The 18,629-nt window shown below is 38.2% G+C and overlaps 1 protein-coding gene and 3 long non-coding RNA genes across 6 annotated transcripts; 1 reads left to right on the forward strand and 3 right to left on the reverse strand.

Annotated features, from left to right (window-relative positions):
* Positions 1-1,885: 1,885 nt before the first annotated feature.
* LOC116202386 lies at positions 1,886-3,652 on the reverse strand. Its single transcript, XR_004156063.1, has 2 exons — positions 2,909-3,652; positions 1,886-2,281 (listed from the first exon to the last, which is right to left on the reverse strand). It is a non-coding gene; the product is annotated as an uncharacterized LOC116202386 (long non-coding RNA).
* Positions 3,653-6,294: 2,642 nt separating this feature from the next.
* LOC116202385 lies at positions 6,295-8,190 on the reverse strand. 2 transcript variants are annotated; one of them, XR_004156062.1, is made up of 3 exons: positions 7,222-8,190; positions 6,756-7,143; positions 6,295-6,530 (listed from the first exon to the last, which is right to left on the reverse strand). It is a non-coding gene; the product is annotated as an uncharacterized LOC116202385 (long non-coding RNA). The 2 variants fall into 2 exon arrangements; XR_004156060.1 differs by lacking the exon at positions 7,222-8,190 and having other exon boundaries at positions 6,756-7,199.
* Positions 8,191-11,425: 3,235 nt separating this feature from the next.
* LOC116205079 (protein HOTHEAD-like) lies at positions 11,426-18,629 on the forward strand. 2 transcript variants are annotated; one of them, XM_031537539.1, is made up of 6 exons: positions 11,426-11,815; positions 16,310-16,665; positions 16,804-17,105; positions 17,258-17,646; positions 17,741-18,306; positions 18,446-18,629. In XM_031537539.1, the coding sequence occupies exons 2-6, from the start codon at positions 16,343-16,345 to the stop codon at positions 18,498-18,500; spliced, it is 1,635 nt and encodes a 544-aa protein (XP_031393399.1). In that variant the 5' UTR covers positions 11,426-11,815; positions 16,310-16,342; the 3' UTR covers positions 18,501-18,629. The 2 variants fall into 2 exon arrangements, with proteins under 2 accessions (XP_031393399.1, XP_031393398.1); XM_031537538.1 differs by having other exon boundaries at positions 16,326-16,665.
* Positions 12,839-14,440, reverse strand: LOC116205080. The gene is made up of 2 exons (XR_004156455.1): positions 13,347-14,440; positions 12,839-13,250 (listed from the first exon to the last, which is right to left on the reverse strand). It is a non-coding gene; the product is annotated as an uncharacterized LOC116205080 (long non-coding RNA).

Genomic DNA, 18,629 nt, shown 5'->3' on the forward strand with positions numbered 1-18,629 from the left:
TTATGTCCACTTATGGTTTATAAGGTCATTTGATGATACTTGATACCAGTATATAATACTTATACTACAATACAAATGAGCTATTGGAAACGGTGTTATACGTCTCTATAATCCATTTATTTGCCTCTATAATCTTTAGAGATAAATAAATTAATTGACCATGTTAGTATTGTTTCTACAAATTTTTAGAGACAAATTTTATTTGTTTCTAATGAATTCAATTATAAACAAATGGTTTGCCTCTAAAATAAGTAAAAGTATCCCATAAAATTGTCTATATATATATATATATATATTTTTAGAAGCAAATTTAGTTTTCTCAATAATATTTTTTATTCCTATATATAAATCTCTACAAAAAAAAATTAAATATTTTTTACGGAACCAACTTGTGAATCCACACTTCAAACAAACCAATTCAATCTACCAACCCAACTAATTCTACAACAAAAAACCAATTCAATCTACCAACCCAACTAATTCTACAACAAAAAACCAATTCAATCTACCAACCCAACTAATTCTACAACAAAGAGAATCGAACCTTCCACCTCAATTTTAGTCTAATGTCGCCTTATCCAATGCACCACTTCTCTTTATTTGTCTAAATTTGTGACTTTTGTTATTTATTATACTTTAATGATAATATTTATATTCTAAATAAATCATTAATATTTTATATTTATAATTTTTGTTTTTAAGAAACCTACAAAATAATAATATTTGGTCCAATAAAATATTTAGTGAGAGTGTATTTTCTTAAAGAAAAATTTTGATAGACTTATGTTTGAAATTATATCGGAAGATTTGTGATATAATTTTTGTAAACAATTTGTTGGTCGAGCGGAAATGCCAAAAATTCTTGTGGTGGCCGAATTTTTCATGGATAAGTGGTCGTCGAATTTAAGTAGAGAATGAGAAGAGAGATATGGTGAGGAGTGGAAGAAACTGAGAAGAAAATGTAAAGCATGACAGGAGAAAATACTTGCAATGAAGAAAAGACCGAGTGAAGAATATATATATATATATATATATATATATATATATATATATATATGAGAAATGGTTCTTAGAAAAAAAGATGAAAGAGTGAAAAATTGAAATGAATAAAGTAAAATTAATGAATTATACGATTCTCTATTCTTAACTTGAAAATTTTTTACCTTCGAAAAATAAAAATTTCAAATTCAATTTAGCAACTCTATATCAGCCTCAATACGTTGATACACTTTAAAGCATATAAATTAGTCTCTATTGCTCATACCTAAGTCAATAATTTTTTTTAATTAATTGTATTAGAGACAAATAATATATGGTATAAAGATACAATTTTATTTGTCCCTGAAAGTAAAGATTTAGAAACAAATAACACTATATATAAAGACATATCTCTTATTTGTTTTTGAAAGTTTAGATTTAGAAACAAAAAAATTAAATGTTTCTAATTTTTGTTTCTATAGATCGTTTATGTTGTAGTGCCATAAAAAAAATACCAGTATATAATATATATGATATGTGTAATTTGCGAGCTGCAGGTTGTGTGACCTATGAAAATATAATACAACTAGGTCTCTCTCCAGATATCTTTTATATTCGATCCGTACTTTTTTACTGACATGGGACTACCTAATAAAAGGAGCAGAAAAATTGTATATTTCCTTGTTCTTATTATGCATGATGAGAAAATTAAATTGAAATAAGTAAAATATGTCCCTAATCGATGAATGGGAACAGATTGGGACGCCTGCTCCGACCTTAATTAGGGTTTTTTTCCCTATAAGCGCAATTCTTCTATTCAAATAAAACTAAGGCCCCGTTTATTTTATAAGAAATTTAATTTTAACTTTAATTCAACACACTATACAACAAAAACACACGTTTCCCAAGTCAAATTTATAATCACATCTCATTTGTCATTTTCCACAATCAAAATTAAAATCAAAATCAAAGTAACTTTAACTCTGAATCCAAACGGCCCTTAAATATGTACAAAGAACATCCCAATTACATCAACTCCCTCAAATTAAAGTGGACAGAGGGCATGTTGCAACTTTGACAGCAAAATTTGGCAGCCATGCCACTTTAAATCTCACCAGCTCTCTAACGGTCTAACCCTGCTTCGCTAAGATATCCACATCTCTAGCCTTTCCTTGAAAAATCCTTGTATTTCTCTCTGTCCACCTAAAAGACAAGTAGCAAGTCCAAGCTAATTTTCTAATTACAACTTCCAACGACTTTCCATTGCCATTGTCTTGTAAGAGAAAATCAGACTCCTAGTCCCCTGCATCTCGAACAATCAGCAAAATTTTAGCCCAAATCTGTTTCGTGAATGGCAAGTAAAAAAAAAAAAACAAAAACCCCCTTTTGTGATTTGAATTTGAGACAAATTGAATCATGTGGTTTTTCAAAGGACACATATGGGTTTGCTTCATGAGATATAAGGGATCCCACCTTTAATTTTTTCGTCACTTTTAGTCCTTAAACTTTTTTTTTTGTCATTATTACACTCAAATTTTCAATTTTTTTTTTCAATTGGGTAAATTCACAAAAAAAAACCCTACTTTTGAGATTTGTCTCGATTTCGACACATTTTCATTTTTGACATGAAAAATTATAAGTTTTCATTTTCGTCTCAAATATGATACGCCGTTCGTTTTCTATCAAATTTTCCATTTAAATGCCATCGTGGACGATAACAGCATCCAAACCCCAGCTTACCAATGGAAAAGTGACATATGTACTATTATGATTTTGAAAAATAAAAATGAACCCCTCATTCTTTTAATTTTGCAAATTTGCCCCAATCTCTCCACCCATTATCACTTTTATTTGACCCCAAATTGATCAAGCAAGCTCCATTCATCTCAGCCACACACAGTTAGCTGAACTAAGGATTTAAGAAGGCCACCTAGCCCTCTATGTGTCGGGAATGAGCCAGATATGAGGAAGTGATCGATTTGAAGTTGCCGCTGTGAGGAGGAGTTTGCGGGTGCTATGAGGGGGAGCTGCTGGCTTCAATGGTCTACTGCGAGACTAAGCTGAGGTCGTTTGCAGCAGCTGGACTCTGGAAAGCCAGGAAGGCTGAGCTTAATTGGAGAGGGACGAGTTGTTGCTGTCGTCGGAGCTATGGGAAGAGGCAGGAGATCGTGAAGCTCAGTGTTGCCATGGAGGATCTGCTGCCAAGGAAAGAGAGAGAGAGACAGAGATGGGCAGAGATAAACAAAAATAGAGGAAGATAGAGAAATTGATAAGAGACAGGGACTTAGCTTGAGGCTAGAAGGAAGGAGAAGTTGTAGTTGCAACTTGTGATGGAGGAGATAGGGTGGCCGCAGCAACAGGGGGAAGGAGGAAGCTCGGAAAAGGGGTGCTCCGTGTCGGAGCTGATGCTACTGGCCTCAACCTCACCGAAAGGAGGAAATGTGTGAGCTGGTGGTGGCAGAGCCAAGCTTGATGCTGAGAAGCAGGAGCTTTCGGGCAGATCGGAGACACATACTAGGAGTCGCCACGGTGAGCTCGGGATCGAGGTAGAGGAGCTTGAGATGGCGACAATTGGAGGAGTGGATGGTGGCATTGGGAAGACGATGAAGAGAGGATGCCCGTGTCGACGATGATCGGGTGACGGCAGGAAGGGTGGGGGGGGGGGGGGGGGGGGGGGGGGGGGGGAGAGAGTTACCAAGAAACTAAAAGAATGAGGGGTTCAAAATCATAATGGTACATATGTCACTTTTTCATTGGCAAGCTGGGATCCACTCGATGTTGTTATGGTAATTAAACGAAAAATGTGACGAAAGACGAACAACATGTCATATTTGAGACTCGATGCTATTATGGCAATTAAAAAAAAGAAAAATGTGATGGAAGACGAACGGCATGTCATAGCTGAGAAGAAAATAAAAATTTATAAAGTCTTTAGTTTTTTCATTTAGAGATGGATGTAAGGTGGACTTTTCCATCTCTAATCCGTCTCTAACTGGTATTTATTAAGAAAAAGAATAAATAATTGGTCAATTTCCTAAATAAAGTATTACCAGTACAACATGAATCTTAAACGATCCCAATAATTACAGTAAACGTTAAAACTTACATCCTAGGGTGGCTTCCTGGTTCATGCCGGCACCTTATCGCATCTTGCCCTCAGCTCGGCAAAGAGAGAAGCAGATGCAGAGAAAGCCTTTTTTTTTTTTCTTTTTTTCTTTTTTTGCAAGCACCTCTCTCTCTCTCTCTCTCTCTCTCTCACTCACTCACTCACTCTGTAGCATTTCCTTCGTCTTTTCCTTCCCCTATTCTCCTTTCCATCTCTTTCTCGTCCCCAGTTGCATATTCAGAATTAGCACACCCACTCAACTTCTCCAATTACAGAGTCCTTTCCGTCCCTCTCTAATCTAAAGAAGAGAGTTGACTCAGTCTGACCTGCAAGGATTCTTCTTGTGACGCAAAATATCTTGCATCTCCGTTATCAGCCCGTTAGACAATAAGAAAGGAGATGGGGAGGGGAATGAGGTTGTTCAAGGGCCTGATGGGGATGAAAAATGAAATAGACCGCCAAGCGAGCCCTTCGAGTTCTGCCTGCAACAGTGGCAACGAGAAACCGGAAGAGCGAAGATGTAGCATTGAAAATTCCGAGAAAAAGCGCTTCGAACATTCCTGCGGATATCTCTAAAACATTGCAGTTTAAAATAAAATGATTTGGGATGGAATTAAAATTTCTGTCCCTTGTGGAAAAATGAACCATTCAGTTCCATAAATACATTCGAAGTTGCAAAAACTAATAAAGGATTGTAATGCTATATATCTCATAATTTGATCATTTTATTTAAAAATTATCCAAAAAAACTCATGGTTTACATGTTATTTCAGATCTATTTCTGCGTTAATTTTTCCGTCAACTTTTAACAGTGTTGTTGACGTGCAACGTAAGTGGGCTCATCCTTACTACCGCGGCCTTTGTCCCGGATAGATATTAGAAAAAAATTAAAACCATGAGATAGATTTGGAGTCTACTTACGTTTTATTGACGGACAAATTGACACTCGGATACATTTGGAACAAGGTTTAAATCATATGCCTTTTTTGAGTAATTTTTAAAGTATGGAATGGAACATATTTTATTAAAATGGTAAAATCATGACATATATATGCCTTAAAAACCCCTTATATAAATGACCTGAAGCAGGATTCCTCCGCCAGTAAAACCAAGCACTAAAACCAAAATTATAAAATCTTGTTTTATTTACCCTTAGAATGGTGGAAGTCAGCAAACCATGATTCATCTGGTGTTAAAGATATGGCAGCGAATATGGACCCAACAAAAAGTACCGGCCATTTTGCTATCATCAAAAAATAATAAAGTTTCCGACAAACCAAATAAGGGAATAAATATATGTTCGAGTTTGGATACATGGCTACAATTATATAAAGACATCCTAAACAACGCTTTGTCAATCCAACTTTTTCTCGACAAAGTAGGAATATAGCGCAAAGCATAGATATTCGAGAATTATTACCGCCATGATACCATGCATCGTGGTTTAAAAGCAAATGAGAGGTACTTCTAGAATCATTATCAGATTCCTTGGGAGAGAGTATCTTGCTTCATGCACATAGTATTCTAGAACTAGGCTAGCAGGGAATAGCCCATACTTGATGGCCTTATGCATTTGTATGCTAAAGAATTGAAGTAATAGAGAGGACAAAGCATAAGATAGTTGATCATCATTGTGTGAGATAGTAAGCGAACTTGTTTTCAGGAAAATACAAGCAAAGACTATGATGAACATAGAAGCAAATACAGAGAACTGTCAAAGTTTTCCAGGCCCTCCCCATTCGCCTTTCATCGAAAGATCAGGAGAACTTTTTTCCCAATAAGGCAAGGCTCGAAAAAGTTGTTTTCATTATGTTCTACTATTTAAAAAAAAAAAATAGCTCCGTGAGCCTTTTTGTCTATGTCCCGTTTATTTTTAAGATCGATTTTAAAAATTTAACTCTAACTTTAACTCTACTCACTACACAATAAAAGTTAATAACACAATTATTATTTTTTTCCTTTTTTCAATTTTTTTAACTATTAAATTCAATTTTTAATACTAAATTCTCTCAATTATTCATTACTTTTTCACACTTTTTCTCATAATTCAACAATACAATCATTACAACCCAATTAAAATCAAAATTTAACTCTACTTAACTCTAAAATCAAATATACTTTATTTTTAAGTTTGAATGAGAGCAAAGCTTACGGATGGAAAAAAAAAAAAAACAAAAGAAAAATCCATATGTCTTGAAAACAGAGAACACTATAACTCAAATCAACAGTTCTTAATTCATCAATTCTAAACATATCAATAAGAGATGGGGTTCACCATTTCCACCTCTCAAAGCAAACTTCACAGTGTCAAGGGTCTTTCTTGTCGACTACAAAATCATGAACCGAAGGCAAGTAAAAACCATACCTTACTACAATGTTGGAAGCCCTGTTTGTTTTAAGGCTTTTCAACAATAACAGCTGGCAAAATTGAATGGCATTTCTTCTCCTGTATAATTTAAACAAGCAAAAGTGTAAAATTAATAGAGCAAAGCAGTGGACTTGTGGCCATTGAAAAAATGAATAAGTAAAGAGTTAAACAAACTCATTATAGCCACATTAAAATAATTATAATAATAATAAAAAAAAAAGAAGAACATGAATAAATGAATGAACGAACGAATGAATGAATGAATAGATGGATGGTAGCAATCACTGAAAAAGGGGTCATTACCTTTTTGCGTAATGTTCCTAACATTTAATGGCGTGTTCTCTCTCTGCCTCTCCTCCCTCCCACCCATCTCCCTTCCCAAGGGGAAACTCGTGACATTTCGACAGAGGAAGCTGATGAAATTCGAAGGAGTAACAAACGCATCAAGGACTCTCATTCTGATCAACCCCATCTTCTGAGCACCAATGCAAGATCCACTGCGTCTGGAGGTGTCACCCCTGCAGCTCCTATCGCAACTGGCGAACGTTCGATTGCTGCAACTTCATACAAAGACGAACTCGCAGGTGCTCTCCCTGGGGCTTATGAAGAGGCTTTTGGAATTGAGCAACACTACGATGATGACCAGGACGCCTCATCCTCTGGAGCCATCGCAGGGACAAAAACAATATACCTGCTCTAATGATAATGACAAAAGGATCAGGGGCTGCGGGGAAAAAAACTAACCCCCAACCCACAGAAGACCCATTACCTGATGGCCAAGGAGAGCCCGAAGTGAGAGACATGTTGTTGGACTCCAATGAGATGCGGGCTACCTCTAGCCCAAATGCTGAAATAGATATCAACCCAGCCCATAATGAGGCGGCCCAATCTACTCCAATGGATGCTGGCACTGTGTGCCTTATCTTCTGTACCTTTACTCTCCATCCCTGAAAATGGGTCAAACCCTAACAATTCATCCTCTGTAGACAGATCGGGGGACGTGAAGGAAAACCAACTCATGCGAGCAACTCATGGAGACTGCCCTCGCGAAAATGAGGAGCATGGCACCATTAAGATAGAACACTATGCATCGGAGGGCTTGACACTTCTTCAGGGACTTCCCACTGGGTTCAATGGTGGGCGACACGTGCCCGAATCTGCCGCTACTCATGCCACGAGGCGTGCATCCGTGGTTGGTGTTAATTCCAATTCGGGAGGAAGGCAACGAAGCAGATCCCCGACCCCCGCTTGGTGTTAATTCTCTCGGTTAAAAAACTTTGTTCTTGATACTTTGGAGATCTCGGAAGCACCGACTCTTAGAAAATGCTTAGGCTTCCCCATGGTCTGGACATGTCTCCTAGGCCCTTTTCCACTTTCCATTTCTTAATTGATAAATTCAAAGATAAACTCACCGGTTGGAAAGCGAATTCTCTGTCAATGGCCGGGAGGGTCACTCTTGCAAACTTTGTTCTTGCCTCTATCCCATCTCATATCATGCAATGTACCCTCCTCCCACAAACTATTTTGCAATTCCCTTGATTGTCTTGCTCATAATTTTATTTGGGGATCGACTGATAACCCCCTACTAAAGGTCGAAACATCGCTCTCCTAGGCAAGTTTGCTTTGAGACTCAAGAGTGATGACAGACCTTGGGCTCGGGTCCTCAGGAGGAAATATCTCCTACCCAGGCCTGCCCCAAAATACTCCAGCGCTCTTAGTCGTTCTGCTGTTACCACTAGAATGCAATTATGTTCTTTGGGAAGCAAATGGATGATTGAGGACGGTAGCAGGGTGAACCTTTGGAATGAGTGTTGGCTGGGAAATGAACCAGCTAGGGCTCAAATTGTTGGACATTTACTGCCTACTGACCTCACTTTAAAGGTCGCTGATGTCATTGACAATGATGGCTCTTGGGATGAAAACAAAATGTCTTTTCCTGGGCTTGATAACACCAGAGAGCTCCTCCTTAATGTGCCTCGTAGTATGACCTGCAATGGTTGTGACGACAGGTTGGTTTTGAAATATTCCTCGAATGGCCTGTTCAATACCAACTTGGCCTATACTCTCGCATGTGGCCGTAATCCGAAATCTTACGATAAATCCTGGTTGTGGTTATGGAAAACTATCACTATACACAAGATTCAATACTTTATGTGGCTAGCATGCTACAACAGACTACCTACGGCTACTGTCCTTAATGGGAGAGGCCTCAACATTCCTTCAAAATGCACCATATGCAGGGATCCGAAGGAAACAATATCTCATGTGTTAAGGGAATACCGGTAGCTTAGGTCTTCTGGAATAACCTGGGCATCCCAACGTCAAAGAGAGGAACCTTTTCTCTTCCTATCACTTAATGGCTTAAGGTTAACTGTGAGGCTTATGAACCCCTCATTTTGCACATTCCATGGAAGATTATCCTCCCATTTGCTGTATGGACCCTTTGGAAACAAAGGAACAAATTTATTTTTGGCAAGAAAGAAATACATCCCCAACCCCACCGACTTTGTGTTGAGCTAGCCGCTGAATTCTTTGCCTCAATTGCCCCAAAAATGAACGGGAACAAGCATAGTATTCTGGTTCATTGGACTCCTCCAACTCATAGATGGGCTAAGCTCAATATTGATGGTTCTGCGAACCACTCAGCGGGGAAAGCAGGAGCGGGTGGGGTCATACAAAACCACTTGGGAGGCTGGATCGGGGTGCTTTGCTCTCTATCTTGGGGTCACAAATAGCCTTATGGCTGAGCGCTTGGCCCTACGTGATGGACTCCTCATGGCTCGAGCACTTGACATCCAATCTCTGATTGTGGAATTGGATGCTAGGGTGATTGTTGACTTATTCCTTGATAACTCACGTGACAACCTAATACTAATGCCAATTATTTTGGATTGCAGGACTCTAGCTATTTCCTTCACCGATTTTAGGATTCGACATGCGTTCAGGGAAGCTAACGGGGTTGTTAATTTCCTTGCTCGGTCAGCACGAGAGGACTTACAACACCAGGATACCACTTGGTATTTTGATACCCCTCCTGTTGGGGCTCTTGATCATGTATTATTTGATCAGATGGGTGTTGACAAAACTCATCTTTCATGTATTAATCGAAATGACTCGACTGACAATGGTTAACTTCCAATATAATATTATCCTTTTCTACCAAAAAAACAAAAAGTAGTGTTCCCAGCATTTGACTTAAAGAGCATCCCTTGTAGAGAATAAATATATCCATACAGCTAATAGTAAAGCCGAAAAAGGAACAACTCTGTATATGAATTTGCATGAGTTACAAGAAAATTGACAGCAGAGCAATTACGATGGGTCAGAAAGTTACCTCTATCACCATCAAAGAATTTGCAAAGAAAATTTCCAATAAATTTTGGTCCAATAATATTTGCAAAGGATCAGCTTGCCAAGGAGTTGAAGGAACAATTTTCGTTAAGTCGTACAGAAATTGAATAATGTTGGAATGAATGCATTCCAAGACTCGATGGAAGGAGTTATTCATTATTCGAAAATCATGAGACAAGCTCAATTAGAATGAACAACGGTAAAGTAGAACAATCTGCTCAACCAGCGGAGAATCAACAATCCGACTGGCATTGGCTGTACAAAACCATGTGTTCCTCAGATCAAAAGAGATGCATCTCACCCATCCTAAGTGGCGCTTTTGAACTACAACCAAATGAAAAGGAACCATCTAAAGGAATCAATGTTTCTCGAGCATCGATGACTCTAGGAAAGCACGGAGTAAAAAACTTTTAAAGAACTCACTCAAAAACAGATACCATTTTTTTACCCAATTCTAAATTGAACAACAACACCCAATCAAACTCACTCTCCAGGTGAAGGAGATTGACCATAATGATTGGATAGTCTCCATCATGGCAGAGCTAAATAAATCACAACAAAGAGAAGGGGAGTTGTTAAGCAAATATTGTACAATATCATTTATGAATGCAAAAAAACATCGAAACAACATAATGAAAGAATAGAGGATGCATGAAGAAATTCAAGCGTGAAGCATAACTGGCAGTGATAATAAAAGCCGTATTTGAAAAGGTCAACAAAGTTTTGTTTCCATTGAATGATTGAAAAATTGGAATCATTGAAAAAAGCTATTGCAAATAATTCTACTATGCGGATTTCGTATTCCTAATAGGTGGCCGTGGGACAAACAAACAATCAAGCGATTGCAACACATTTACGTTCCTAGCTTGAGAAAAAGTCCACGTTCTAATTCATTGAAACACGCAAGCAAAGAGACAAGCAGTTGCAGAGATAAAAACAAGAACGTGAAAGAACCAAGACGGCGGCAATAGTGGAAATGTAGTCGCAGGGGCAGTTTAGGGATTTTAAAAATATGGGATTATCCTCACATATATTTTATTGTAGGGAGATTTTTTTTCAATGTGAATAATGATATTCGGAAATCTAATTGGGTTCTGGCTAATCCAGTTGAGTTAGGTCGACTTATTAAGAGGTAAAACTCTCCTAACGTTAATTTTTGACCCACTAAGGGAGATTTTTAATTAATTAATACTATTAATTAAGAGTATTTATTAATGATATATAATAGTAGTTATATGCATTTAATTAATATAATATGTATGTGAGCCTGGATTAGAGATACTAAAATCAAAGACACGAATGTAGTAGGTGTCTCTCTCTTTCTTTAGAGCTTGTATCTGTCTGACATGGTGCTTATGTGGTCGTATGAGGCCTAATTCAGAGATAGGAGAGACACGAGCAAATATTGAAAGAGTATTACTTATCCACTTGGATTTGTAACGTCCAATGAAAATGTTTTAAAAGTGAGAACTGACCTCACAATGAACTCATAGATTCTCACTTATAAGCATTTTGATTTCTTGTTACTCATTCAAAGTGAATGAGAAATACCCATTGAATATTTTCTCAATAGAGACATGCAGATTGGAGAGAGCCTTAAATGAGTACTCCAATCCAGTCTGCCTTATCATTAACATCTGCTACTCCATCTTCTTCTGGAGAGAGAGATACAGAGAGAGAGATCATAGCAGAATTATTTTCCTGCATTTTCTTCTCTCTCGTCCCGAAAACCCGACAAAGGACATTTTTGCACACCCCCAACTTCGTCTACATTGCATCTCTCCCACTCCACTCCTATATAATATATACACACAGAGATTCCAATCCATATATGCATATATAGATATATTTACATAAACGATAATAACTTCATTGTATTCTAGACACGGTGTATGTGATGGCGGCTTATCGGGCTGACAATCGGCGGGGGAGATATGTCGGTGCTGCTTTTGCTGTTGGGATGATCCTCTTGAATATCTTTCATATGGGCTTCTGTGCTGCTTCTGCTTCAGGTACTCTAATTTGCTCGCTTATTATTAAAAACTATAAAATGCATGCGGCTGTGTTTTTTCTTATCCGTATATTCTTTGCTGTTTCAAGATTTCTGTCGACACAGAATTGTCCCACATTCGTTCCCTCCTTCATTGGTTTGTGCTTGTCTCGATGAAATTCATCGGTCATTCTTCATTCTCATATATCATGATCCGTACATTATGACCAGTGCGGAGCTAAAAACGGAGGGCTTGCCATATAACCATGAAAAGTTCCTAACATCTGTGTAAAATGTTCAATCAGGAAGACTCTCGTAGCCGTATATGAATAGTCCCGAGAAAAATAAGTACGTTGATTGATCATAACCTTGATTTGATAGTCCGACTGCATATATGAATAGTTCTCTTTCATTAATTTTTGGAATTTCAGAAAAGAGCTCATCAAGAATTTGCCAACTGTTTTGGTATATTGATGTTAGTTATATGATTGATGATGTACAATTGCAGTCTAGATAATAAATAAATAAATAAATGTTCCTCCAGTACCCTTTTTTAATGAGTCATTTAAGTCCTTGTCTGTCATTTTAGAATAAATCTGAATGTTTGGCCACAAAAATACAAAATCCACAATATGAATATATTGATGATGAAGCCGCATATATGAATTTATAATAATTTATTCACCGAAAAATAAAAGAAAAAATACTAATAATTTTATTTTCTTAGTTTTATTTCAACCTTCAATTTTTTCAATAGGTATCATAATGTTACTACTTTTGGTTTCAAATCTATCCAAATACCTTAGGAAAAAATCAATGTTGGGATAAAATTAAGAAAAAGTGTAAAGGTTGGGATATATAGTGATATTTACCAGTGTTATCAGAATCGGATCGGACATCGAACCGGCCGAGCTATGGGTTCATGGGTTTATGGGTTCAACCGGGGGTTCGATGGGTCGGACTGCTTGTTTATTATAAAATAAATAAATATTTATTATTTTAAGAAAATAATATAAAATACCAAAAAACAGTAATATAAATTATGAAATTACTCAACAATAAGTTTTATAAATAAATAATCAATTTAATTCCATATCAGATCGATCAGATAAACCTCTACACATCTAACCAAGAGTCTAGCTTACAGCTCGAGAAAAAACCAGAAGAGGGACCACCTCCCCATTTCCTCCACATAATGAACTTCTAAAAGCAGTACAACAAACTGAGATCTTCACTCATATTGCTGCCAATTCCTATTACCTGAAAAATGACCACCTCCTAGACAGCAGTGAACAATGGACAAGGGATAGGGACTCACCACAAGCTTCCGCTCCATTGAGGCACCAGTGCAGGCAGCGACAACACCTCTTTCTCACATGTAACCGACAACACCTCTTTCTCACACACGGGCATTTCATCAAATATGTACCAAATCAAACTCACCGTTGCCTCCATCCCTGTCAATACGATTCGTTTGCAAACTATAGCTTAAAACAAGGTTAAGCGCAGAATTAAAAGATAAAATTTCTCCAATAAATCACTCGTTCACTGACCTTTTTCTTTCTAATCGATCGATCGATCTCTCTCTCGCCCCCTTTCTCTCTATCTCTCAAACTCGCGATCGCTCTTCTTCCTTGCACCATCAGGATCTCAATAAAAGGGTAGAATCAAAGTCAAACAGTGAAGTTCAAGCAGAAATTATCATCCACCCACAATATGCAGATTTTAGATGAAACAAAAGGTTCTCTAGGAGGTCAATATAACAAAAAAAGAAGTGTCTTTCTGGTTCTATCTGGGAAAGCGCTCATCACTATACAGACCACGAATTTCAATAATTCAACTCAGTTGTATATGTTCAAGCCAAAGTTCAGAGTTTCAGACAAGCACATCCATGAGAATCTTCATTAAAAATTCGAAGAATCCTCCCATTTCCTGTGCAATTGTCCGGCATTAGCAGAAGGAACCCAGAATTTCGCGAAAGAAAGATGGAACCGCCCATTACACTTTCAGCAAACAGAGACAGCACAAGTTTCAACAGACATATATCATTTCTCTATAGCAAAGTTTCAATGGAGAAAACAACAGGCTCTACTCTGGCATTGACGAGAATCATAATAGCCGGGAGCAATGAGGTCCTTGTTGCCCACATGAGCAGGAAGAGCCTAGAGACATTCATGTCCCTTTCCACTTTACCAATTACAGAGAGAGACAAATCTTAAATTTGTCCCAGTCATTCATCTCAAGCATCCTTTTGCCCCAGTCACCGCAAGCAAAGCTTACCTTTTCAGGTCAAAATATGCCTCAAAGGAGAAGAGGAAGAGGAAGCTTTATTGCGTCTGGACTCTGGCCCCCTGTCGTTTCAGGAGCTGATGTGCCTCGACATGGCCGTCTCCTGTTCCCCTGCCGGTGAGGAATTCGTTCCCGGGTCATCGCTTTGCTACGTCTGGACGAGGAGAAGCTAAGAAGAGACAGAAGGAGAAGAGGATGCTCAGCCTCTAGCAGAAATCACTGACTGATGATGAGTGACGATGAAGAAGAAGCAGACTAGAGTGAAGAAGAAGAAGAAGAAGAAGAAGAAGAAGAAGACTAGGGTTTCACTTTCAAGTTTCATCGTTTCAATCGATTTTGATTTGATGATTCAATTGAGCTTTTCGGTTTCGGGTTAGGAAATTCAGATTTCCTTTAAAAATTATGAACCCACGAAACCGGCCGGTTCGAATGGGTTCGATGGGTTTACCTAAAAATCGGCTGGTTTTTAGGGGTCACCGATTTATTTGTGCATTTCCGATTTTTAAGCTAACTGGACTGGACAAGGGTCCGGTTTCCAGTCCAATCGGGCGGTTCGGTCGAACCGCTCGGTCCGGTTCGGTTCTGATAACACTGGCATTTACCCAAAATAAAATTATGATATCATGAAAGACATATATCATATGTCGATTAGTCAGCATTAAATTCGATCATTATGACCATCGATTGATGGAGCTTTGGACCAAAATAGTCTTCTTTTTTAAATTAATTCCCACAGTACTCTTCCTCAAAATCCATTTCCCAAAGTAGATTTATGTTATTTTCTTAATTATTCTTCATTCCCTTAACTTTTTATATGTTTCATTTAAATCCCTCTTGAAATAGGGTCTTCTATTTATTAGCATGAATGAATTTTTGTAAGAGTCATCGGACTTATTCTTAAATACATTATACCATGAACCAAAATTTAAATTTTATGGACAGAAATTATTAGAGTTTAAGAAAATGATTTTCATCTTGTACAAAAAATATAGATAAAACTATGAAAATAAATTTAACCATTTTTATATAGATTAGATAATAGATAGATATACATAATAATCATATTTTGGAATGAACTTCTTCTATTAATGTTTACATTATATAATTTTGATATATATGTTTTTTGTAGAAATTCAAGACTTGATGAGCAAAATGAAATTACAAAGCATCTTAAATTTTACAACAATGTAAATTTTAAAAAATAAATTTAATACATCAGAAATTATTCAGTAATACATTATTAATGTGAAATATATAAGTAAATATACTTGTATTATAGCAATTCTAAAATACGAGTAAAAAAACTACATACAATATCTATTTAAAATTTTTTAAAGCATGAACGTCTATTATGAAAAGATATATTATTCGAGGTAGAAAAATATCAATATCCTTATATGAAGTATTTCCTAAAAACTAAAAAGAAATTTTAAAAATATTTTTAGTAAATATAATTAAAATTTTATATTGATACTTTTAAGTTTTAACGCATATTAAAGGTATATTACTATATATATATATATATATCTATAGATGATTTGATGACATGTAGATTATATTAATTCTACTTTACTTTAATGATGGGAAGTCAATGACGATCAATCATGGTTAAGCATATGCCCAAATTCTTACATAGAAGACTCCCGACAAGCAACACATCAAACGAACGAAAGACTCTTAGCATAGAACTTAAGCTAATAATGTATATATGTTGGTTGTTATTAAATATTTTTTAAATATATATGTTTAAAATTTTAATCTTAATGTGACGCTTAAGCTCGAATAATTTTTTCAGAAAATTTAAAATTTGATTCATGGTAATATAATTTAAGAGTATGTATAATGGCAAACTTGTAAATAACTCATTCATGCTAATAAAAGGAAGACCCTGTTTCAAGAGGGATTTAAATGAAACAAATAAAAAAGCTAAGGGAATGAAGAATAATTAAGAAAATAATATGTCTAATTTGGGAAATAGATTTTGAGGAACACTGACGTGGGAATTAATTTTTAAAAAAAGACAATTCTGATCTAAAGCTCTCGATTGATGCGCCTGAAGCATACAAAACCCAACTAACAACCGTTGACATATGTGGACGATATTCAATTACGAATACCTATGCCCTTTGATTGGCAATTGAAATGAAATATATAGTTTATGGTGTAATAGACCATAGGGCATGAGTTTTATTATAATTTACATGTATTTAAACTTATAACTATCTAGTTTTTAACTGTTCCAGGCGCCACTTATAATTTCATGCGCAATGCCATGGAAGCTCCGACAGTGTCCTATTACGACTACATCATCGTGGGAGGAGGCACTGCCGGTTGCCCGTTAGCAGCGACACTCTCCCTCAACTACTCTGTCCTCCTCTTGGAACGAGGTGGCTCCCCCTACGGCAACCCCAACATCACCAACTTGGCGGCATTCGGAGCCGCCCTGACCGACCTCTCTCCGTCGTCCCCCTCCCAGCGCTTCATCTCTGAGGATGGCGTTATCAATTCCCGTGCCCGGGTCTTGGGTGGTGGGAGCTGCTTGAATGCCGGCTTCTACACACGGGCCTCCCCAGAATATGTGAGGTAATACATCGTATCGTATGGTGAGGATTAGACATTCCATAAATCTTTTATACGTGACGAATTCCAAATTTTGTAGGTGTTTGGTCCAATAATAGACTTTTAATCTGTCTTGTTCTTTTTGAATTGTAAAATGCATAGGGACGCGGGGTGGGACGGGAAATTGGTTAACGAATCGTACCAGTGGGTGGAGAGGAAGGTGGCATTCGAGCCAACGGTCCGGCAATGGCAGGCGGCGGTTAGGGATGGGCTGATGGAAGTCGGGGTAGAGCCATACAATGGCTTCACCTATGACCACATTTACGGGACTAAGATCGGCGGGACCATCTTTGATGAGGCAGGGAACCGGCACACTGCGGCTGATCTGCTTCAATATGCTAACCCGACTGGAATCACCGTTCTTCTGTATGCATCTGTGCATAAGATTTTGTTCGGGACTAGAGGTATGTGGTCCATTTGCTGTAAAGTAAAGCTTAGCGAGTGCATTGATCAACTTTAATAATTTGATTTGACATAGAAAACATTGGCACATTTCACTTAGCACATCAAGAACACGCAATAATTTTTCTCTAACTCGATAAGCTTGGTCTGGCAGGAACCTCAAAGCCAGTAGCCCACGGAGTAACGTTCAGGGACTCGAGGGGGATTAAGCACAGGGCGTATGTGAGGCCGGGAGGAGCGGGCGAAGTGATAGTGTCAGCAGGGGCGATTGGGAGCCCGCAGCTGCTGATGCTGAGCGGGGTGGGTCCTGCAGATCAGCTGAGGGCCCATAACATAACCGTGGTGTTGGACCAACCGCTGGTGGGGCAGGGCATGTCGGACAACCCAACGAATGCCATCTTTGTGCCATCACCGAGCCTGGTAGAGTTCTCCCTCATCCAGGTCGTGGGCATCACGCGGTTCGGCAGCTACATTGAAGCTGCCAGCGGCGGGAATTTTGCCCGGCTATCTTCGGGTAGAGACTACGGCATGTTCTCTCCCAAGGTGAATTATGTTCGACTCTCCAATGTTCCATATCCACGCCCAAATTCATCATGTTCTAGGAAAGCATTGCAAACTGGTTTGGTTCTATATGCAGATTGGCCAACTATCGACCGTGCCACCGAAACAAAGGACTCCGGAGGCCCTTGCAAAAGCCGTGGAAGATATGAGTGCCCTCGACGCAGCGGCCTTTCAGGGCGGCTTCATACTAGAGAAGATAATGGGCCCGCTCTCCACGGGCCACCTTGAGCTCCGCACGAGTGATGTGGACGACAACCCCTCGATCACCTTCAACTACTTCAAGGACCCCGAAGACCTCCGGAGATGCGTACAGGGGATCTCTACCATCGAGAGGGTGATCGAGTCGAGGTCCTTTGTCAATTTCACGTATGATTACTTCTCTATGCAACAACTGCTCAATATAACCCTGAACGCGCCGGTTAACCTGTTGCCCAAGCACCGGAATTCCTCGACCTCGTTGGAGCAGTACTGCCGTGACTCAGTGATTACCATATGGCATTACCATGGAGGGTGCCAGGTCGGGAAGGTCGTGGACCGCGACTACAAGGTCCTCGGTGTAGATGCTCTCAGGGTGATTGATGGGTCCACATTTAATTACTCTCCAGGGACTAATCCTCAAGCCACAGTCATGATGCTAGGCAGGTATGTAATTGCTGAATCGAGCGATTGCCACAATTACTTCGATTCCATGACTTTTTCTTTTTTCTTGGTTATTACCTAATTTTTCAGCTCTCTAGAATGAAGTAATGTGATTCATCATATGATTTATTTGTGATTGCAGGTACATGGGAGTTCAAATATTGAATGAGAGACTTGCCAGGGAGGATTCGGATTGATGAAAATTTTCTTTTTTTCTAAAATGCATGTCCCATGAACGTAGAGGGAACTTGATGAAATTGTATAAGAGACATATATATACTATATTTTAAGTACAAATTTTCGGCATTACATTATTCATGATCAAA

The sequence above is a fragment of the Punica granatum genome, chromosome 4 (assembly GCF_007655135.1).
Source record: "Punica granatum isolate Tunisia-2019 chromosome 4, ASM765513v2, whole genome shotgun sequence".
NCBI classification, from domain to species: domain Eukaryota; kingdom Viridiplantae; phylum Streptophyta; class Magnoliopsida; order Myrtales; family Lythraceae; genus Punica; species Punica granatum.